The sequence below is a fragment of the Nycticebus coucang genome, chromosome 5, assembly GCF_027406575.1.
Source record: "Nycticebus coucang isolate mNycCou1 chromosome 5, mNycCou1.pri, whole genome shotgun sequence".
Taxonomy (NCBI): domain Eukaryota; kingdom Metazoa; phylum Chordata; class Mammalia; order Primates; family Lorisidae; genus Nycticebus; species Nycticebus coucang.
The window spans coordinates 132,168,147-132,188,166 of NC_069784.1; the positions used below are offsets into that span (position 1 = coordinate 132,168,147).

General features: G+C 42.0%; 1 protein-coding gene across 9 annotated transcripts in view; it reads left to right on the forward strand.

Moving 5' to 3' along the window:
• Positions 1-20,020, forward strand: part of ARID1B (AT-rich interaction domain 1B) — a 420,254-nt gene that overhangs the window by 321,298 nt on the left and 78,936 nt on the right. For all 9 annotated transcript variants that reach the window (XM_053590570.1, XM_053590575.1, XM_053590567.1 and 6 more), the window contains one exon: positions 4,344-4,433. In XM_053590570.1, the coding sequence (XP_053446545.1) occupies positions 4,344-4,433 (90 nt within the window). The remainder of the gene's footprint in view (positions 1-4,343; positions 4,434-20,020) is intronic.

A 20,020-nucleotide genomic window follows, 5' to 3' on the forward strand; every position in this document is an offset into this window, starting at 1 on the left:
AAATATCCATGAGTTTATTATTTCCCATTGCTGTGCAAGAAGTTGCTGCAAACTTAGCAGCTTAAAAGAACAGAGGTCTGTTATCTCAGTCCCCTTGGCCAGGGGTTCAGGCACAGCTTACCTGAGTCCTTTGCCCGGATCTCGTAAGGCTGCTGTCTGAGTTACGGTGGTCTGGATTCTCATCTGGAGGCTCGACCAGAGAAGAGTCTACTCGTTTCATTTAGCTTTGGCTATAAAGATGAGGCCCTCAGGTTCTGGAAGCTTCCTGTTCTCACATCATAGAAGCCTACTGCCTCACAGCGCTGAGCCCTCTTTTAAAGCCAGGCTCCTACAGGACCTTCTCCCCTTTTCATCATTTCAAAGTCTTCTGCCTGGGGGATGTAATTGTGTCTGTACAATCCCTTTACCTTTGCCGTGTAACAGAACATAATTACAGGAGTGGGAGTCCATCACTTTTGTCATGTTCTTTGGTTAGAAACCAAATCACAAGTCCTACCCTCTGTCAAAAGGAGGGTGTCACACACGGTGTTACTCATCAGAGGCCGTCTAAGGGTGTGTCTGCCACAATGGGTCCTATGGATAGAAAAAATAGTCTAGTAAACAAATGAGGAAGAAGAGGTAGCTCCTCACTATAGAATTCCAGTTAGGAAATGTGGGAAAGAGAGAGAAATAGAGAATCACTGTTGGCCAACACCACCATGATAAATATCGTAACAAGTGCTAAGATTAGTGGTTGGAGGCAACACAGGATTTACACAGTCTCAAATCTTTCTCCTGAGAGATTTACCTACAAAGAGGAAAACAGTAACTTTAACATGGAGGAACTCAGTGGCACTGACTTGACACAGAAATGGGGGTGAACATCACCAGAAATGAGACCCGAGCATCTGAACCCCCAGACAGAAGTTCCGAAAATGCATGACCTCATTTTGGTGATGGAAAAATAATCAGACCAAACCAAACTGGGGAGCATTCTAGAAAATATCTATATTCTTCAAAAGAGTCAAGGTCATAAAACATAAGGGAAAACTGGGGGACTTGTAGAATGAAGGAAACTAAGAAATAATAAAACATATTGTGAGGTAATCCCAGAAAAAAGACAGGAAGTGGAACAGTTAATGGAATTCAAATAAAGTCTTTAGTTAGGTTTCTCATCTGGAGAATTATATCATGGTTAAAAAAATTATGGTAACTTTTTGATTTTTGTAACTTTTTTCTAGGTCTAAAATTAATTAAAAATAAAAGTCTTTAAAATCATTATGTAGATTCAGGCTGAGAATTTTAAGTCAGAAAAAGTAGAAATTCAGGTAACTCACTGATGTTTAATTTTAGTTTGCTGCACCACCATTGTGCATATTACTGTGGTCGTGGTAATCGCAGAATGTGTAAGTCTAACATGGTGGAATTTGCGCTTTTTTCCAGCTATTATTTTTTTCCCATGTTCTTACATCATTATAGACACAGGTAAGGGAAGAACGTAGAGCTTTCTTTAAAAACATGTACTGTAAGAGGACTCTCCTAGAGTCCGTTTGTTCACTGTGTGTGGCAGTATTCCTTTTTATTACCGTATTTTATTTGAAAGATTTTACTTAATGACTAACGTGTCATTTAAAAATCAAAAATGTTCATGGTTTTGTTGGTATTTACATAATTTGTTCAGTTCAAAGGGCTCTGAATTTCCTACTTTATACAGATGGTGGACACAGAAGAATCTCCTATATCGTGTTTCTCAAATGCGTTTTCTAAGTCATCATCTACTGTGACCGTGCTTATGCCTGTCTGTGGAGGGTGAAGTTATTTCTTAGTAACCATAGTTGCTAGGTTGTAGTAACTGTGACTTAGGAGTTACGAACCTATAGATAGATAGATAGAAGATAATGGGGAACTTAAAATGGTTTGGCCAAGGCTGTCTTTATCATGGAAGAGCTCTTGTTCGTCTGTGTAATGGGACAAATTTAATACATGGATTTTTCTCATTGCTGTGAATGGACATCTGTCTTAGCATTGCCCCAGACAGTCGTGCTGTGGGCTGTGGCAGTATTTTATGAATCATGGGATGGGTTTCTGCCTTTTTTATTTTTACTTAAATATTGTCTACGAGACAGTGCCTCAGGCATGCACAGTCTTGAGTCGGGTGCCCTGTGTTAACATAAAATTACTGTTTGTTTTTACTGTCATGAGTCTATGAATCCAGTCTGCCATACAGAAGTGATTATTGTAAGCATTTCCCGTCTCACTGATTCCCCGGTGACATTTTTAAAAGTCCATATCTGGCTGCAGAGTGCTTTAAATTTCTAAATGGACTGTAGCTGGGAAGCTGAACGGCATCTCAGAGGATGCACCAGACCCTCCAGAGCGCACAGCGACTTTCATAGATCTGTGGCCCAGTTGGTGAGCAGTATTTACCCTCGAAATTATTTTGGTCCAGAATATTAAGTGCTTTTTACTTCACATTTAACTAGTTGGTCCTAATACTAATTTATAATAGAGGTCTCAGACTATGTGAATGGTCAAGCAAAGTCTGTGCCGTTTGTCCAGGTCTTTTACCCCACTGGTTGTGGCTCTAACATGAAAGCAGCTCCTGGGGTTTCTCAGCACATATGTCTTAGTGTTCATAAGTCTGGTGTTTGCTTTTCACATCGTCTGAGAATGAGAGTGGCTGCTGAACACTCAGGAACACTTGGAAATACATAGGTCAGTTTTACCTTCTTCTATAGAAGAAGTGTTATTATGAACTCCTAATAACAATTTGAGATGTAATTTACAGTACTGTTTCAACGATTTCAACAACGGTTTATAGCTATTATCTAAACTGATGGTCATACCCATGCCTCATTGGGAGTTGCAGATAAACCTGTTAGAACCATTAAGGGGTGACAGTGCCGAGACACTCCCAGACCGTGCCTCCCTGCTCTGCCTCGCTGTGTGGCACGGCAAGAGCTGTTGTGTATTGTCAACTCCAGGCTGTGTGCTGTGTGCATCATGACCTTCCCGCAGATGAAGTGATGACGTGGTGGTGATCTTCAGGGCATCGTTCCCTTCTGTACTCCATTGTGATTCTTTTGTTGTTGTTGATTTTTGAGACAAGGTCTTGCTCTGTTGGCCTGATTACAGCTCACTGCAGCCTCAAACCCCCTAGGCTCAAAGGATCCTCCTGCCTCAGCCTCCCATAGTGCTAGGATTACAAGCACACACCACTGGGTGTGTGCTTGTACACACCACTGGCTCAGTTGTGATTCTTTGTAGCAATACATGGAACCGTGGAAGGTCTGCCTTGTGGGGCAGAGCACCTAGCTTGATCTAATGTGCTCACGCCACCGCCTTTCCAGAGAGCCCCGCGGAGTTTTCTTTGTGTGTATGTTTTTGTCTTTCCAATTCACTAAAGGAAAGAGGGAAGGAGGAGATAAAACAGCCTGGTCCTTGTGTTGTGAGAGCTAGTACCTTGAGGATTTTGCTATATTCAGCTGCCTTTTTAAATCTATTTATTTTTATTTGTAGAAATGTATCTAAACCTCTGCACCAGAAAGTGAGATTGTCAACTACCTCTGATGATTTTTAAATTTCAAAGTCCCATCTCCTGCCTTCATCTGACTCATATCTTTTTTCAAATGATATGTCTTTTCACTTAAATTATATTCTCAGATTATGATTTATTAAATATTTGTTTGACAAAGGGAGGGATTGAAGGAGTAAAAGACACAATTCCTATCTCAAGGAGCTTGCATACCTCAAAAAGACAAACTGGACAAACATTAAATAAATGGAAAGTAAATAGGTAGCTATTCCTGTAGTAGCAATAAAGATCAACAAAGATAGGGAATAATATTCCCTTCTTTAATGATCATATACACAACACTTGATAGTCGTATATTTTATGGTTTTTAATAGAGGCCTTCTAAGTTTACGTTAAATCTCCAATTTGCTGACTGTGAAGTTTTTTAAGGAATTACTGATACCGAGTAGTTGTTGGCCGCTCTGTGTACTCGCCCATCTGGAAACTATTAGTAGTTTAGATTCCAGGGGATGAGTTTGGCTTATCAGGTTTGGACTTTATTTAGTGCATGGAAGAAGCTGAGTGCAGAGATTGTAGCTCCAAGTGGATCCGTCTGTGTACTTGGGAACTCATTCAGTAACAAACCACATTTTCAGCAGGTCTTTTGCTAAATGTGTTTATTAATGTTTCTTCTTTGTTTTACAGAAAAAAGGATACACTCTTCACGCTGTGGCTTTTTCTGTATGAGGCTATACCTTTTGTGATCATAAACATTAAATGTAGTTGTGTCTTGGTCTTGCAGTATTAATGCAGAGGTTCCCCCTGCCCTTTTCCCTCCTGTGTTTCACAGGCAGCCAGATGCCTCCACAGCCACCGGGGAGCCAGGCAGAATCCAGTTCCCACCCCGCCTTGAGCCAGTCACCAATGCCGCAGGAAAGAGGTCAGTCCCCAGCGTGCGTCTCACTCACTGTGCTCTGGGTACCTGCAGACTGAGTCGACTTACCCACGCATCTTCCTGTAAAGTATTATTTTTTAAAGGAGATTATATTTCCTTATCAGATGAAAGAAATAAACAAGAACTCTAACAACAAACATGGAGAGGAGGGAGAACGCTTTCTTTGCAGATTGAGTGAAGTTTTACCAAAGTGCAGTTCAAGGACCAAAGAATATAAATGTCCACATAGCACCATGAAGCATAGTTCTTAATATATGGGTATGGTCTGACATTTGATCTGTGTAAATACACTGTGAAAGATTCAGTTTGGGTATTAGTGCTAAGGTAATAAAATGCTAAGTGTTTGTGTGTAACTAGCTGTTTAGACCAACTGCCTATTCTATAATATTTAGCAGTAAGATTTTAAACCCATAGTAAGACCTTGCATTGCATTATAAAATTATAAACTCTCAGAACTGGAGCAGACCTAAATGATTATAATAATCAGGGGTGCCCAACCTTTTTTTTTCCTCTGCCACACATTGGAAGAATAAGCAGTGTCTTGGGCCACACATTAAATACACAAACACTGAGGAAAGCTGATGAGCCCCTGACAAGGTCCACGCATCCTTCCATGATATCTGACTCCACAGATAAGCAAAACAGTCTGCCGCAGGTCCGACACCCCTGGATTATGAAGTCCACTAGATAGTCTGAAGTTGATGTGACTTCCTCATTCTCAGGCACTCGCTAGTGCCAGAGCCAGGAAAGAGAATGTGGATTTTTCCTGAAGCCTCCGGACAAGCTGCCCCACACCTGCCGACTCTGTCCTCAGCTCTGCCACATGCTGGCCCTACAGCACCTTAGCTGTTGCCTCCCTCTGTCTACTTCTGTCCTCTTTGTCCCCTCAAATAGTAAAGCTGCTGTAGGTGGTTATAGTGGTAACGGTAACCCAGACTGTCACCTCCCGGGTGCCGAGACTGGCCCCTGCCCCCCGGGTGCCGCGTCAGTCCTTTCCCCTGGCCGTGGGTCCAGGCTTGACTGCTGCATCCTGCACGGTGGGGGTGTCACTTTCCTTCCCTCCCTGCCTCTCTGGGCCCAGAGATAGCCAGCGTAACCTTCGTAACTATTTCTATGTGAGTTGTACTGATAATGATTTCTTCCAGTTGGAATTACAATGTTTAAGTGATTTTGGCTGTTACAAACTCAAAAGGGTATTATTCAGAAAGTAACGCCAGGGAAACTGAGTGGGTCCTAGCTATACAGCATGTAGATAAAATGTGATTTTTTTTCCTTTTCTAATACCTTTATGTATTTGACTTATAATTTAAGGTGTAGTTAATACTTTAATTCCCTTATTGAGACAATACTCTATGTTTTAATAATGGTTTTCAAACTTCAGGATATATGAGAAACCCTGGAGAGTTGCTGAGCCTTGTCTCCAGATTTCAGAGTTGGAAGATTAGGGGTGGGACACACAGGAGTTCCTAAGTATTGCTAACGCTGATGGCTGGAGGACCACACTTGAGAATCATTGCCTTATAATACTGGGATGGCAGGTTTCCGTATTTGTGTGAGTGTGTGCATTTGTTGCTCGGACTTCCCCAGCGACCCAATGTCAACTGTCCATCCGTCTGTCCCCCGTTGCTTGCTCTGTGTGCGTTCCTTTGGGCTCTGGTCATTTTGAAGAGAAGACATTACAGAAGCCCATGGAGAAGGCGCCGGCACCAAACGGGAATTCTCACCCTCAGCCACGGGGCGCACCTGTGCTGTGTTGCAGGGTCCAGGTGGGGAGAGAGGAAGTTGCCACGCATTGGGCATCTACCCAGGAGGCCCAGGACTGAGGTGAAAATGTTTGTTATTCATTTAGTCCTCACCGTGACCTGTAACGTCACTCCCAAGGGTACAATTCTTCTTTTACAAGTGCTAAAGAGTAAGAGGTCCCTTATTTGGAAGTTCTACAGTTCTTAGCCTTTATTACTAAGAAAAAAAAGAGAAATCTCCTTAGATCCTTGAACAATATCTTCCTTACCCCCTACCAACTGACATATGTTTAAGAAATTTGGGGATGTAGAAAGCCAAATGTGAAGGGCAGGACAAGAGTGAGAAAACTTTGCTAAGTTAAACTTTTAACTAATACACTTTCAAGGCAAGATATACGCAGGGTGCAAACGGCCATGTCAGTGTGCTGCTTATTTTTTTCCTTCTGATCACCTTTATTATATGTAATGTAGTTTTGGTAACTGATACTGGATGCATAACAATGTAGGTGGCTATGATGAACATTTTCTTCAAATAGTAAGTATAAATTTTGCAAGTTGCTAAATCTGAATTGATTTTTATGATAATATATCCATTCTCTAATTCTTCTCTGAAAGACTGTGCTAGAAATGTTATGTGCATTCCTTTTTGTGCTTTTTTTGTTGGTTAGGCAGCCCCTGGAAAGGAAACCTTCATGTCTTCAAAATGACTTTTATGTTAGATGATGCTTTTCAATGCTTGAGCTAAATTTCCTCTAAGTAGCAAGGGTCAAAAGAAAATAGCTTTATTGTTTGTTAAAATTCAAGAAGAACTATTAGCTCCTAATAACATTTGATCCAATGATCAGATGATGTTTAATCAGGTATGTAAATGGCAAATGACAGCCACTTTAATGCTTCAGTACAGTAATAAAAACGTTTGTTTTACCATCATTTACTGTGGACCAAAGCCCAAACAGCGGAAAGTACATTTAAGAAAACCCTGGCAAGAAAATCACCAGAACTTGATTCCCATGTATTGAAAAGTAATTTAACTTCATTTATATTATTTAGTAAAGTGCTGAAAGAAAACGGGAAAGAAAAAATACATTGATGAGCTAGTATCTTTTTTTTTTTTTTTAAGTATTTCTCAGAAACTATGGACTTTGATAGGTAAGGTAAGAAGATAACGCCTCTGCTATTCCCGCTGAGTGCTGGAATAACCTAGCTGAACACTTCGTTTTACAATTATTTTGTTTTAGTAAAAACAATTAATATAGTAAGTAGCTATAGATTCCATAGTATGCACATTTTCCTTAACGTATCCATAGGAGATAAGATTTTCTTTCTTTCTTTTTTTTTTTGCAGTTTATGGTTGGGGCTGGGCTTGAACCCGCCACCTCCAGCATATGGGGTCAGCGCCCTACTCCTTTGAGCCACAGGCACTGCCCAAGATTTCCTTTTTTTTTTTTTTTGTGATTTTTGGCCGGGGCTGGGCTTGAACCCGCCACCTCCAGCATATGGGGTCAGCGCCCTACTCCTTTGAGCCACAGGCACTGCCCAAGATTTCCTTTTTTTTTTTTGTGATTTTTGGCCGGGGCTGGGTTTGAACCCGCCACCTTCGGCATATGGGACCGGCGCCCTACTCCTTGAGCCACAGGCACTGCCCCCAAGATTTTCTTTAATGGTAGAGAATCTAGAAACACTGTTGCCCGGAGATGAGTTGGTGTGGCTCACTTCTGTATGATATTGTCTGAGTCCTCCCATGAAGACTTCCCGGGCACAGTAGTGCTATCACACTGCCTGGAACCAAGTCCCTACAGGCCCGGGCAGCTGAGGTCTGGCTCTGCGTCATTCGTCCTCCTGAGTTTTGTGTCCCCTTCAGGAGGCGTGTATGTTGATAAATAGTATGCTCTGAGACAACTGTACAGACCTCAGGCTGTCCGGGGTTGAGCCACCTGGCAACTACAAGGTCACTGCAGAGCCCGCGTGGCCCGAGCAGGAGCTCCCCTTAACCCTGTGGTCCCCAGGTTCAATGCCCTTTTTATCTGTAGTTCTAGAACTGAGTTTTGTCAAAGGACATCAGTCACAAATCCATTTCCTCACGTTGTATGTAGGTAAAATTAAGTTTCTACAGTTTTACATTTTCTGTTAAAAGTATTTGTGCAAGTAAATATAGATATGGAATCACAGGTTACAAAAAGACAAGGAACACTTGAGATGTTTATGGGACTCTGTTTTCTGATGTCGGATTGTCGCCTCTACGTTCCCATCTGTTTTCCGATATAAAACTTGATCTAATACTGTGCTGCTTTCTGACTGAATAAAGAAAGTTAGATCCGATTCTTTGGTCTTCTTAACGTCTTCATTACTAATATAAATTTAAAAGAAAAAAGTCAAAACTTTAGTTTCATATTTTGTAGAAATATGTTGCCTTTTGGTTTTTATTTTAAACCAAATCTCTCTGCATTCCTCATCTAAAAATGTACAGACTTGCTGTTAAATTACCTCATGTTAAAAAATCAAGTAGTGTAAATTAGGTTACCCTAAGGGAGGAACAGTTAAAATAACCCTAAACGGCTGAAACAAATTTTATAAGAAAATTATAGCTAACAAGTTTAGAGTAAGTAGTTTTATGTATCTTAAAATGTATAAAGAGCAGTAGGAAAGGTTGATTAATATATTGCTCTCTTTTTCAAGAGGTCTGGAAGGGAATGTGGACTAGTCGTCTGAGTAGATAAATAAGTGTCATAATTATTAACATTAGCGTGATCACATTTTTAACCCCTATGACATGTTACACTTAAAGAAACCAGGAAATGCTTTTCCAGTTTATTGGATTAGCAATTAGTGGGAAACATTCAAGGAAGGCTTATTTATTTGGACAGGTGTAGAGAGGTCAGAATTAGTTTTTCTAAAACGTTTTAATTGAATTCCCTTTTAATTTTCACAGTGGTGTCTAGTTAAATATTCATATTATGCTGGCGCTTTTCTGAAAGTCTGAACTAGGCCTGGATCCTCAAAATCAACATAGGTTATTTAACCCTTTTCATCTAGTGAGCCAACAGGGACTTCCTCAGTGTAATCCCATAGTGTCTGAATAATTAGAAGGTAGTAATGAGGATTTAATTAGTCCTTGAGATACGCTGAAACAGAAACCCTAAGAACTTCCCGTCTCGGACGTGGACTGTGAACAGAGCGGATACTGCTGCACGACCCTCATGGGCCAGAGAACGGGTTCTGTTGCTGGAGGCGTTCTTTGGCACCATTCTGTGGCTGTCAGATCTGTACAGAAGGCGTCCTGGGTGAGATCTTCTAGGACTATTGAATAGCAACCCCCAGCCTTCATTTGTATCCATCCTACACCAGGACCTTCCCCTCCTCTCCACAGTCACAGTCATCGTTTGCAGGCTTCCACACCTGACTGAGAACGGGCTTTTCTATGTTGGTGGACCAAAATGAGATAAGCTGGACAGGTCAAATATTTCCTCTATATTTGTAGGACAAAGAGAATAACATTATTTTGCATTTTTCTAAGACCTAGGGGGTTTTGTCCAACCAAACACAGGGTTCTTGACAGCTGTTTGTCAGCAGAATCATGAAAATCTCATCTTTGGAATCTGATCTTCACAGAGAGATATTTATCAGTAAGTGCATTTTTATAAATATAAATAGAACTGTTACCCAGCAAAAGTACGTAGCAGATGCGGTACGGTCAGACATTTAGGTGGTGTTCTCCTGTGCTGCCACAAAAGGGCGAATCAGAATTTCTATACTGCAAAGATCTGAGGTTTCTAACTTACGTCTTTGATGTAGACTGACGGAACAGTCTGTGTGATTGAATATTTCACTATTGACTATATATTCATTATTCTTACTTTTTTTCTGTTATTAACTCAATGTTCACTGCCTCGGTGTAATTTTATTCCCACTAATTGATGGTGGTGTGTTTTAGTTTCTTTTCAAAGTCTAGATACAGTTCCTCATCAAATTTCTAGGCAACATTCTATTTGCTTAGGGCAAATCTTTTTGCTTAAGGCAAATCTTTCTCTTACTTTTTAATGCTATGGGGGGAAAACAGACCTCCTAGAAGAAACTCAGTGCCTTCCTGTGAGTTAGACCGAGCTTCTCAGGGCCAGCACTGTCCCCCGTATTCATCCGCAGCACTGCTCCCCTGTGCTGTGACAGAGTCTGCCATGCCATAGACGCTCTGCGAATGTTGACCTGGGCTACTGAAAACCATCCAGCTTCCACTCCTATCCAAGCATCTCAAGTCTTTTCAAAGCACAGAACAACCAAAGAATAAAATCTTTCTTGTTCTTAAATTAAGCAAGTTTACTATTTTACTGTTCAAGCAATGCAGCGTGTTTCTCCCTTGATTGACTGTGAGCATTTCCATCTTGCAGCAGGTTGAAGCTGCTGCTTCTCCCCTGTTCTTCCCAGGTGTGTGTCCACAGCTGTGTGGTGGCGAGGTCAGTGTGACCTGGAGCCCTGGCACCACGTGGGGTATCCAGGAACTCCGCTCACCCCACCCCCAGCCATGACCTTCAGATAGAAATAAACATTTTTAGGGGAGATTTTTATGCTGCCAACTGATTTCATAATGATATTTATGCCAAAAGTTAGTTTGGAAATTTAAAAATTACTTTTTAATTCCTTAATTGCCCTAACTCCTTAAATTGTCAATAATGTATTAACAAATCTGTACTGCAGTGAAGGAGACTTTCCCCCAACCAAGGTAATTCTTAAGGAGTTAGAAGTGGAATTTCACATTTTTTTCTGTCCTTGCAAACTAAAGAAACCATTTTGTTCCTCTTTCTATCAGATTCTCAATTTTAAGTTTGAGTATGACACTGCAGATGCTGAGATGTTTCATAGGATATACTGGTTGTCAGAAAAGGTTCTCTGAATCTACCTTGTCTAGTTCTAAAGAGAAAGTCTGTCACTTCTCACATACTGTGTGAGGACAGTGGGTCGATGTGGCAAGGATTTGACAATCCACCCCACCCCCACAAGCAGTTGATTTAGCCTCTGCTCCTAATTGAGGATCCTTTTTTTATTATCTATGAAAGATGAAAATAAACTCAAATGAGAGGTTTTATACAAAACAGAATCTCTGGACTTTAGTCTAGAAAGCTCTATCTAATTTTCTCAGCCTCAGATCTCTGCCTCTGGGCCGAATCATGGACTAGTCCATAGTGAAGGAAATAATAGTATAGGACTTAGGTTAATTTTTATCATTAAGTTTCTTTTAAGTCTGCTGTACAGAAACATGTTCATCAAAAAGCTAAGAAAACAAATATCATACACCATAAAAGTCTGTTTATATTCATTAAGGAATCATCAGTCTAAATTTTAGAATATTTTAAAAGAAGCATAGTTTTGTTACATATATATTTTTTGACTTGCCTGTTAAAGTGTGTTTTTAATAATTAACAGTCATTGTAATTGGCTCATTATTCCTCAGTGAAAGTGTTGAGAGCATCTGGATCTTAGGTAAATTTAGCTTTGTGTATTGCACACGCTGATTTATAACAGCACGTTTTCTCCTGTTACTTGTGTGTTCCCTGCCTGGACAAAAGAGCAGTATCTGCCCTTGTTCCCAAGCCAGAAAACGAGAAGCCATCCTTGGTGCCTTTTTCTCCCACATGTGCTCTAAACTAATTAGTCACCGAGTTCTTCTGATTCTTCTCCCGAGGTAGTTCCCAGGCCTCCCCCCTTTTCTTAGTACCCATTGTCACTGCCCAAGTCCAGGCCAGCCCCCTAAGCTGTTCCCATCCTTGAGCCCCTCCAGTCCCATTTCCATGCCACGTCTGGAATGATCTTCCTGGGCTGGGTAGGTCGTATCATTCCCCTCCTGGGTTCCATCAGCAGCTTGCCTTTGACTCTGGGTGATGGCTGCATGGAGCTGCCCTTCTTTATTGAGCCTCCTCTGGTCTGCCCTGCTTCTCAGGTCTACCTCACCATGCTGAAGGTCTCCTGCCATGCTGAATATCCCTTGGGATCTTTATATAAACTACAAATTTTTCTTTCTAGCCGGAACACTTTTGTCACCCACATAACCTCAGCTGCGCTCCACGGGGGGCTTCTCACCTGTCTTTTACCAACCTTGCAGGTTGTGGGTCTCGTGCCTTGTAGAGCCAGTGTTTGCTGAACGAAGGAAACCCAGCTCGTCACTGTGCTGTCCCCTGTGGGTTATGTGCAGTCTGAATGTAGCCCAGCGGTGGGGGGGGGGGGGGGGGAGGTGCAGGCCCCATGAACTGTCTCTGGGACTGAGCAGTGTCAGGGCAAGGACCATGGTCCAATCAGCTTCAAAGCTCCAGTGCCCCGTATTTTACCTGCTGTTTCTCCTCTTAATCTCCAGGGGCTTTGAAACCAGAAGATTTAGTTGTAAGCTTTGCCATTAACTAGTTTTGTGACCTTGGACAGTTCATTGAATCTCTGCGTCCTCAGATGTAAAAGGAGGATTAGTGTCCATAGATTAATTGCGCAATCAAATGAGATTTTTGTATCTGAGGTTAGAAGTTTTAAAGCACTGTGGCAATAGTGATAGTAAGCATAAGCATGAGGTCCCTCTGGTGGGACCTGGGTTAAAAGCCTTGAAAAATAGTTTCTTTGTGTCTTCTAGTCATTAGTGACATAAATACATTGTCTTTGCCTTCATCACTGAAGCCAGCTTTTGCAGCTAAAACTTAACAAGGTTTAAGACTGGCTGTTTTGCCCCCATCTGCCGTCTGGGTATCCCTCCCCGTCTCACTTACCCAGTGATAGATAATGTCAGTAGCTGAGACGGTTGTGTGGGGTGGAGAGGGACAGCTTAGATGTTATTGTGTGCCCCTCCATGTTTGGGGTGCCGCAGCAGCAAGCAAGGAAGGAAGAGGGAGCAACTCTGTCAGCTAACCTAATAGCACAGCTGGTGGAGCACGGGGGGCCTGGGCAAAGCCTTGAACGGGTCATTAGTTTCTGTCTTCCTCAAAGCAACTCATGTTGTGAAGAAAGGCAGGCAGGCAAATAAACACTGAAGATATTAAAATGTAACAAGAATATTTCTTAAAATCTATTTTTCTTTCCAAATGCGAAGCTGACACCTATTCGTGAAGAGAAATGGCTCTGTCTTTCTCGCTGGAGACTCTGCTGAGGTGGTGTATGTGACCGTGATTTCACACGTGGTGAGGCAGCTTTTACTGAACTGGCTTGAAGGAGCAAGGCAGTTACTCTGAATTTTTAACAGATGCCAACATGAAAATAAATCGTCCACATGCCAAAGGAAGAATGTGTTTTGCTTTTGGGTGGCTTATAGAACCTGGGACATCTTAGTGGTATCCTACAGTGCTATAGCTCTCTGCTAGCTGAAGAGAGGCCTTTGATGAAGAAATTTTTAAATTCTTGTGTAACTGGGTCTGTGCTCTCCTGCCTTAGCCTGGGCAAGCTCTTTCTGTTTGCTATTTTCTCCTTTGTAGATAGGGTGAATGATGATTTGGGCTTTTTGCTTAACACATTTTTCCAGCAGGATTTGAAGTCTCTAATATTACATCACAGAATTTGTTGTGTCCCACGATGAAGAACAGAGCACATGTGGGAAGCTAAGATCCATGTTGCAGAGTAGGTGCCTGTAGCACAGTGGTTAGGGTGCCGGCCACTAACCGGGGCTGGCGGGTTCGAACCTGGCCCAGGCGGGTGAACAGCAATGACAATTACAACAACAAAAAATAGTGAGTGTTGTGGTGGGCGCCTGTAGTCCCACCTACTTGTGAGGCTGAGGCAAAAGAATCGGTTAAGCCCAGGAGTTGGAGGTTGCTGTGAGCTGTGACGCCACAGCTCTCTACCGGGGGCAACATAGTGAGACTGTCTCACAAAAAAAAAAAAAAAAATCCATGTTACAGTTCCTTCTAGTTTCTGAAATTTCTTGGGTTTGCTTTTACTTTTTTTACTTAAATCAATTTTATATTATCCTTCAACATTTTGATTATTGAGACAAAGTCTCACTATGTCACCTCGGTAGAGTGCCATAGCGTCACAGCTCACAGCAACCTCCAACTCTTGGGCTTGAGCAATTCTCTTGCCTCCACTTCCCAAGTAGCTGGGACTACAGGCGCCTGCCACAAGGCCCAGCTATTTTTTTGTTGTAGTTGTTATATTGTTGTTTGGCAGGCCTGGGCTGAGTTCGAATGCACCAGCCCTGGTATATGTGGCCAGCCCCTTAGCTGCTAAGCTACAGGTACCAAGCCTAACTTTATTTTGTTAATTAAATATAATTTCATTCTGTTTTGTAAAATTTTTTACTGCTTGTAATGTATAAGTTATATCTTTGTCCAGAGAAGAATTTTTCCTTATTCCTACTGCATAAAAATACATGGCATTGTTTTGTTTCTTATAGGGTGAATGATCTGTTCATGATGACTGCATATCAGCCGCTTTAAAATTTCTTTTTTATAAATTTTTTTTACAAATAACAGAATCATATATAGCATTTTTTTAAACTAGGAAAAATATCCACTAAGCAAATCACTAATAGGACAGTAACAAAAAAATTGGAAAGGTCTCAAACTCATTTATCAAACAGTAATATAGTAAATGTTTTAGAAATGCTAATTCTTTGGTAGGCCAGTTTTCCAAGCAAGCAACAAAGGGATTTTTTTTTTAATTGATAAAAAGAAATATACCTTGGTTTAGTCTTAATCAGTGGTTCTCACCCTGTGGGTTGTGACCCCTTTATAACAACGAAAATACGTCGCCGCATTAGGAAGGTTGAGAACCACTGGTCTTTAATACGGTTCTCTATTAACATAAACAGAAGTAGCGTTTTTCCTAGACTTAACGCTTAACAGTACTTACAACTGCCATGTAACAGAATGGGTGTGTAGGAATTTTTCATTGATACTGTCATTATTATCCATGTAAGAATGACCCTAAATAAAACAGTCCTTTAAAAGTGCAAACCATGTGACTCCAGAAAGGGTCCCAGCAGCCGCCATGGGTCTCATCTGCGTCTCTGACGTGTATAGAACATGGAATTCCAACAATGATCGAATTGTAATCAAATGTCTAAATTCACACCATGTACCTTTAGAATGAACTTTAGGACAAATTGTTAGCCTCTACCGGGTAATTGAAATGAGCCTGCCCTCAGTTGGGCTTTTATTACACAAGTCTCAGAGCTCAGGGAGAAGGCCTGTCTGAACAGCAGGACCCTTCACCTTGGGCCACAGTCCTGGGTGTTCTTCCTTACAGCTATGGCGAGAGTGATCTTCTTATTTCAGACCCTGGCCTTCCTTTAAACCCTGCAAAGAAACGCTAATGGATTGATTGATTCATCCATTCCATAGATGGCTATCAAGCTAGTCATTGTCATTGGTATGGGAGATGTTGATAAACAGAAGTCAAGATCTTTGCCTCTTTCCGCTGAGAGTCTGTTCTGGCACTTGACACTTGATCTTGGGATCAGACCCTCATTCTTTCTCTCATTTTCTCACTCTCTCTTTCTCTCTCTCTCTCAACTTTGGGGAATCTGCCAGATCACAAAGGATATACACTGAGTCTTAGGCTGCTCAGAGGTAATCAGTACCGTAGCTGTTGCTTGAGTAGCCTGAAACTGATAAGCCTAGCTTTTCCAAGCCAAATAACCTGGCTGGCCAGTTATGCCTGGAACCAGTCATGTGGAAAGGGGCAGTGCTGTCTGGATAGTGATCTAAGTGAGGCAGGCTATCCCTCAGCTCCAGATGGCTGTGGGTGAGGAGGCATGGGACCGGCAGGCCCAGTCTCAGGATCATGTATGCCTGAGTGGAGGGCCTTGGGGCTGCTTGCCATGAGGCACACAGGCATGGCATTGGGTCTCCAGGAATTACCTACCATCCAAGAACTTCTCAGCATTTTCATTGATGAATGGTTTGTAGGGAAACTTGGCAAAAGAGATTAGTTTGGAAACTTGTAATAATTCAGGCAGGAAATAAAAGGTGGGTTGTATGAGGAATAATGTAAAAAATAGTAACTGTCACTTCTTAAGCCTCTAGTGTGTGCGGGTGCTGATTGATGTGCTTTACACATACTCTCATTTAGTCTTACAAGGTATGTTCAATTGTCACTTGCATTTTTCAGAAGAGGAAACTGGGGCAAGGCAGTTAACTAACTTGACCCAAGTTACCCAGCAACCAAATGGTGAAGCCAGAATTTGGCCAGGCCCTCGGACTGCAGAGCCCACACTGCTCAGGGCTGCACTGTGGTGGTGTAAAAGAACAGAATGGACACAGCTGACAGAGACTTAGGTGGTGGGAATATTTGTGCTTTCTGACCTGGTAGAATCTTTTTTCTTCTTTGCCTGACTATCAGCTGTCAGGTGTTCCTATTCAAAATGGCCCTTCCCCAAGTAGCTGTCTTCCTTCCTGGAAATGATCCTCTGAATACACCATGAGATGAAGAACCAGATGATCAGATTTATTAAGCTGCTTCTGTAAAGTGACAGTAAATGGGTTCTGAAGGAAGATGTTTTATTGTTCACTAAAATCACATGCCTTTGGTTCCACCTCTGTGCCAGGCATCTTGGACAGAGGAGAGAGGGTGCTCCCAGTCTGGAGAAAGACAGTCGCACAAAGACCATGATAAGCGGGGTGATCACTGCTATCCCACAGTGTATGAAGGCCAATGAATGTCCTGGAAGGTAGCATGAGCCGGAGCCGTGAAGAGTGGAGAGCCCCGGCCTGCGCAGGTGTGTGGCCGTGAGGGCGCACCTGGTCACAACATGTCGGGGATGGGAGGAGGGCGCAGCTTGGCAGCTCGTTGTTCAGGGTGCACTTTGCATTTATAGATTTTTTTCCCACTGAAAATCAGAGTAAGAGTAAACACGGTTTTGCAAAATGTGTGTGTGTGTGTGTGTGTCGTGTATGTATAAACATATAATCACATATGCATATGATATAAAATATGTCTTTCAAATATTGAGTTGTGGTTAAAAAAAAATGTTTGAAAGTGGCCTCAGCCAGTTAACCCCTGTGAGCCTCACAGTCTTCAGATTGGTTTGAAGCTTAAATAGGCTAATAATGAACAAAGCTTGTTAGCTCATAATGCACTCATTAAATGTCACCTCCTCTTGCTAGACCAGGGACCAGCACCTTGCCTGGAGTATGAGAGCCTTTAGTACCTATTGGCTAAGTGACTGTGTGTGCTGAGATGTGCAGGTCTGAAGCAGGCCTGTTGGGAGCACAGGGCTCGAGTGATAGGCGCACCATGGTGGCCACGTGTCCAGGGTCATGCGAGAGACATGGGTTGGGCCAGATGTTGAAAAGACTGTGTGCTGACCTGAGAAGTTTGGCCTTCACTCATAAGCAGTCAAGAGTCATTGACGTTTTTGAATGCACACTACTGACAGACCCCTGAGAGATAAGAAAGGAGGGGTTCAGAGCCCACATGAGGCACCAGGCCCGGACACACGCCTCTGCTTCTGAGAGGAGGAGAGCCGGTAAGAATGGGACACGGACAGGAGTGCCTGTGGCTTAGAGGACAGGGATTGTGCAGGTCCACACAGCTGTTCCATGGTGTGGATGGTTGTTGGTTGACACTTAGTAATTGGGCTAGGTAAGGGTTATGGCGTTAAACCAACCAAATAAAAGTGTACTCCAGCAAGCTCTTAGGACTTAGCTGAATGCAGGATCTTTAGCTTCTGAGTACGTACAGTGGGTTGTACATCTTTGGGTCAGACATCTTTCCATCTTTCCATCACAGTGGAGCTTTAAGATGCCACCTGGGCAGATTTCCACAGATGGTTCTGGCTGTTTCCACACATGGTTCAGGTCTCAGCTCAGACTTGAAGGAAAGCTTCCTCCCTCCACAGTCTGAGTTGGGTCTTCTCCTGAGAGTCACAGCACCTGTGCTTCCTTTATTATCCTCATCATGGATTTGAGTTACTTGTTGGATGTCTGTCCCTCCCTCCCTCCCTCCTCAGGTCCACGAGGAACACAGTGGCCTGAGCACATTGCCCTGCACCTGGCACCTCATGAACCATTAGCAAATGAAAGGGAAAGGAAGTGACATCCAGTTGACTAAGATGTTACTGTTCTGTACCCTAGATGGAATCATAAGCTGCCTCATAATTTTAGTTTATCGTTTTTCCTGTTGGAAAGCTTTATTTTTGTTTGACTAATAAATTTTAAGCTCCTGGAAGGCAAGGATTACAAATCTTTTGCTTTTTTTTTTAAAGATACGGGTATTCTCTTGTTTGTACCACAATTCCATGAGTGCTAGAGTACAATTGGGGCATGCTGGGAGGAGATTTGTGTAACATTATTGTGGATTGAGTTACCAGTGTGATAGCTTAGACTGGAACTCACACAATGAATAAAGGGCTCATAGAATCGCTATGAAGGCGATAGTAATGCCTTTGTGTGGCATTTTCATGGTGTTTTGAGTTTAGCAAAGCACTCTTGCGTGCATTTTTCCTATTTGTCTCTCAGAACAGTCCTGTAAGGCAGAGCAAGAAATGCACTCACCATTTCATACAAAAGAGCCTGTGGGTCCTGCAGAGCAGGCAGAGCAGCCTCCAACCCACGTCTGATTCCAGAGAGATCCAGAGTGTGGGCGTGTTCTCCTAGTCCTCTACTGTACTGCCTCTCTGAGGACGTAGCTTTTGCTTCAAGTTTTTTCTCTCTGACGGGCAGCTCTGATTTTTTTTTTTTTTTTTTTTTGCAGTTTTTGGCCAGGGCTGGGTTTGAACCTGCCACCTCCAGCATATGGGACTGGCGCCCTACTACTTTGAGCCACAGGCACTGCCCAGCTCTGATTTTTTCATAAAAGAAATATGGCTTTTTTTCATTTGAAATGTGATACTCCAAGTGCTTGTGACTATATGTGCATGTATTGCAAAAATCAAAAATAGCAAATTCACTTATAAAGATTCTTCTAATGGATCTACCTTATGGAGGAAATACATGAATTACATTTTCATATGAAATTTCTACAGTACTTTATATAATGTAAAGTTCGTGCTTTGTCCAACGTATGAATCTTCCCATGTTAGATATTTACTTGGGACATATAATTCCATAACTTATATACATTTAGTAACTCAATATGCTTTCATAATGTATAGGAAATTCATTTTACACTTTCTAAATTTCCCTTACTAGAAAGTTTGGTTTTCTAAACTCAGCTTCAGAAAAAATGCAGCTGGAGTCTCTCAGCTGTCAGTTAGCTATTCTCAAACTCTGCTATAAGCTGCTCTCTCACAATAACGTCATAAAAGAGGCAAAATGTGATCAAATAAATACATCACTACAGATACCTATTTGGTAGTTCTTTGTTGAAATCTGATTTTGGAGGGAAACATTTAAAAATGTATTTCCTTCAAAAATAAGGATTATAGAAAAATAAGTCTGCCCTCAACGAAATACAGGTGGAAATTATAGACCTGATTTATATTTTTCCAGGAAACGAAAAAATGTTTAAACCAGGATCCTAGAGAACTAGAGTTAGGAATGCCCTTACAACCAGTGAGCACCAGTCCCGCTTCTTTTAACCAGTGAGGAAACTGAGGCCACAAATGTTAAGTTACTGGTGAGTTTTGCACAGCAGGAACAGGGGGCCAGGACTCCCGTCCCAGCTCAGTGCTCTTGTGACACTGCCTGTTCTGAGTCACTTTGTTGAGTGTGTAATAGTAGTTAGCAGCTACTGTTTCTTAAAAGCGTCCTGGATGCCAGGCCTCTTCATGAGTGTTTGACATTTATTATCTCACCTAATGCAGGCAACAACCCAAGGAGTTAGGTAGGATGGTCCCCATTTTATAGGTCAAAAAGAAATAAATAATAGGCATGTATAGTTTCTACATTTAGTATAAAAAATAGAAATATACTTCTCTTTTAGCTAGCA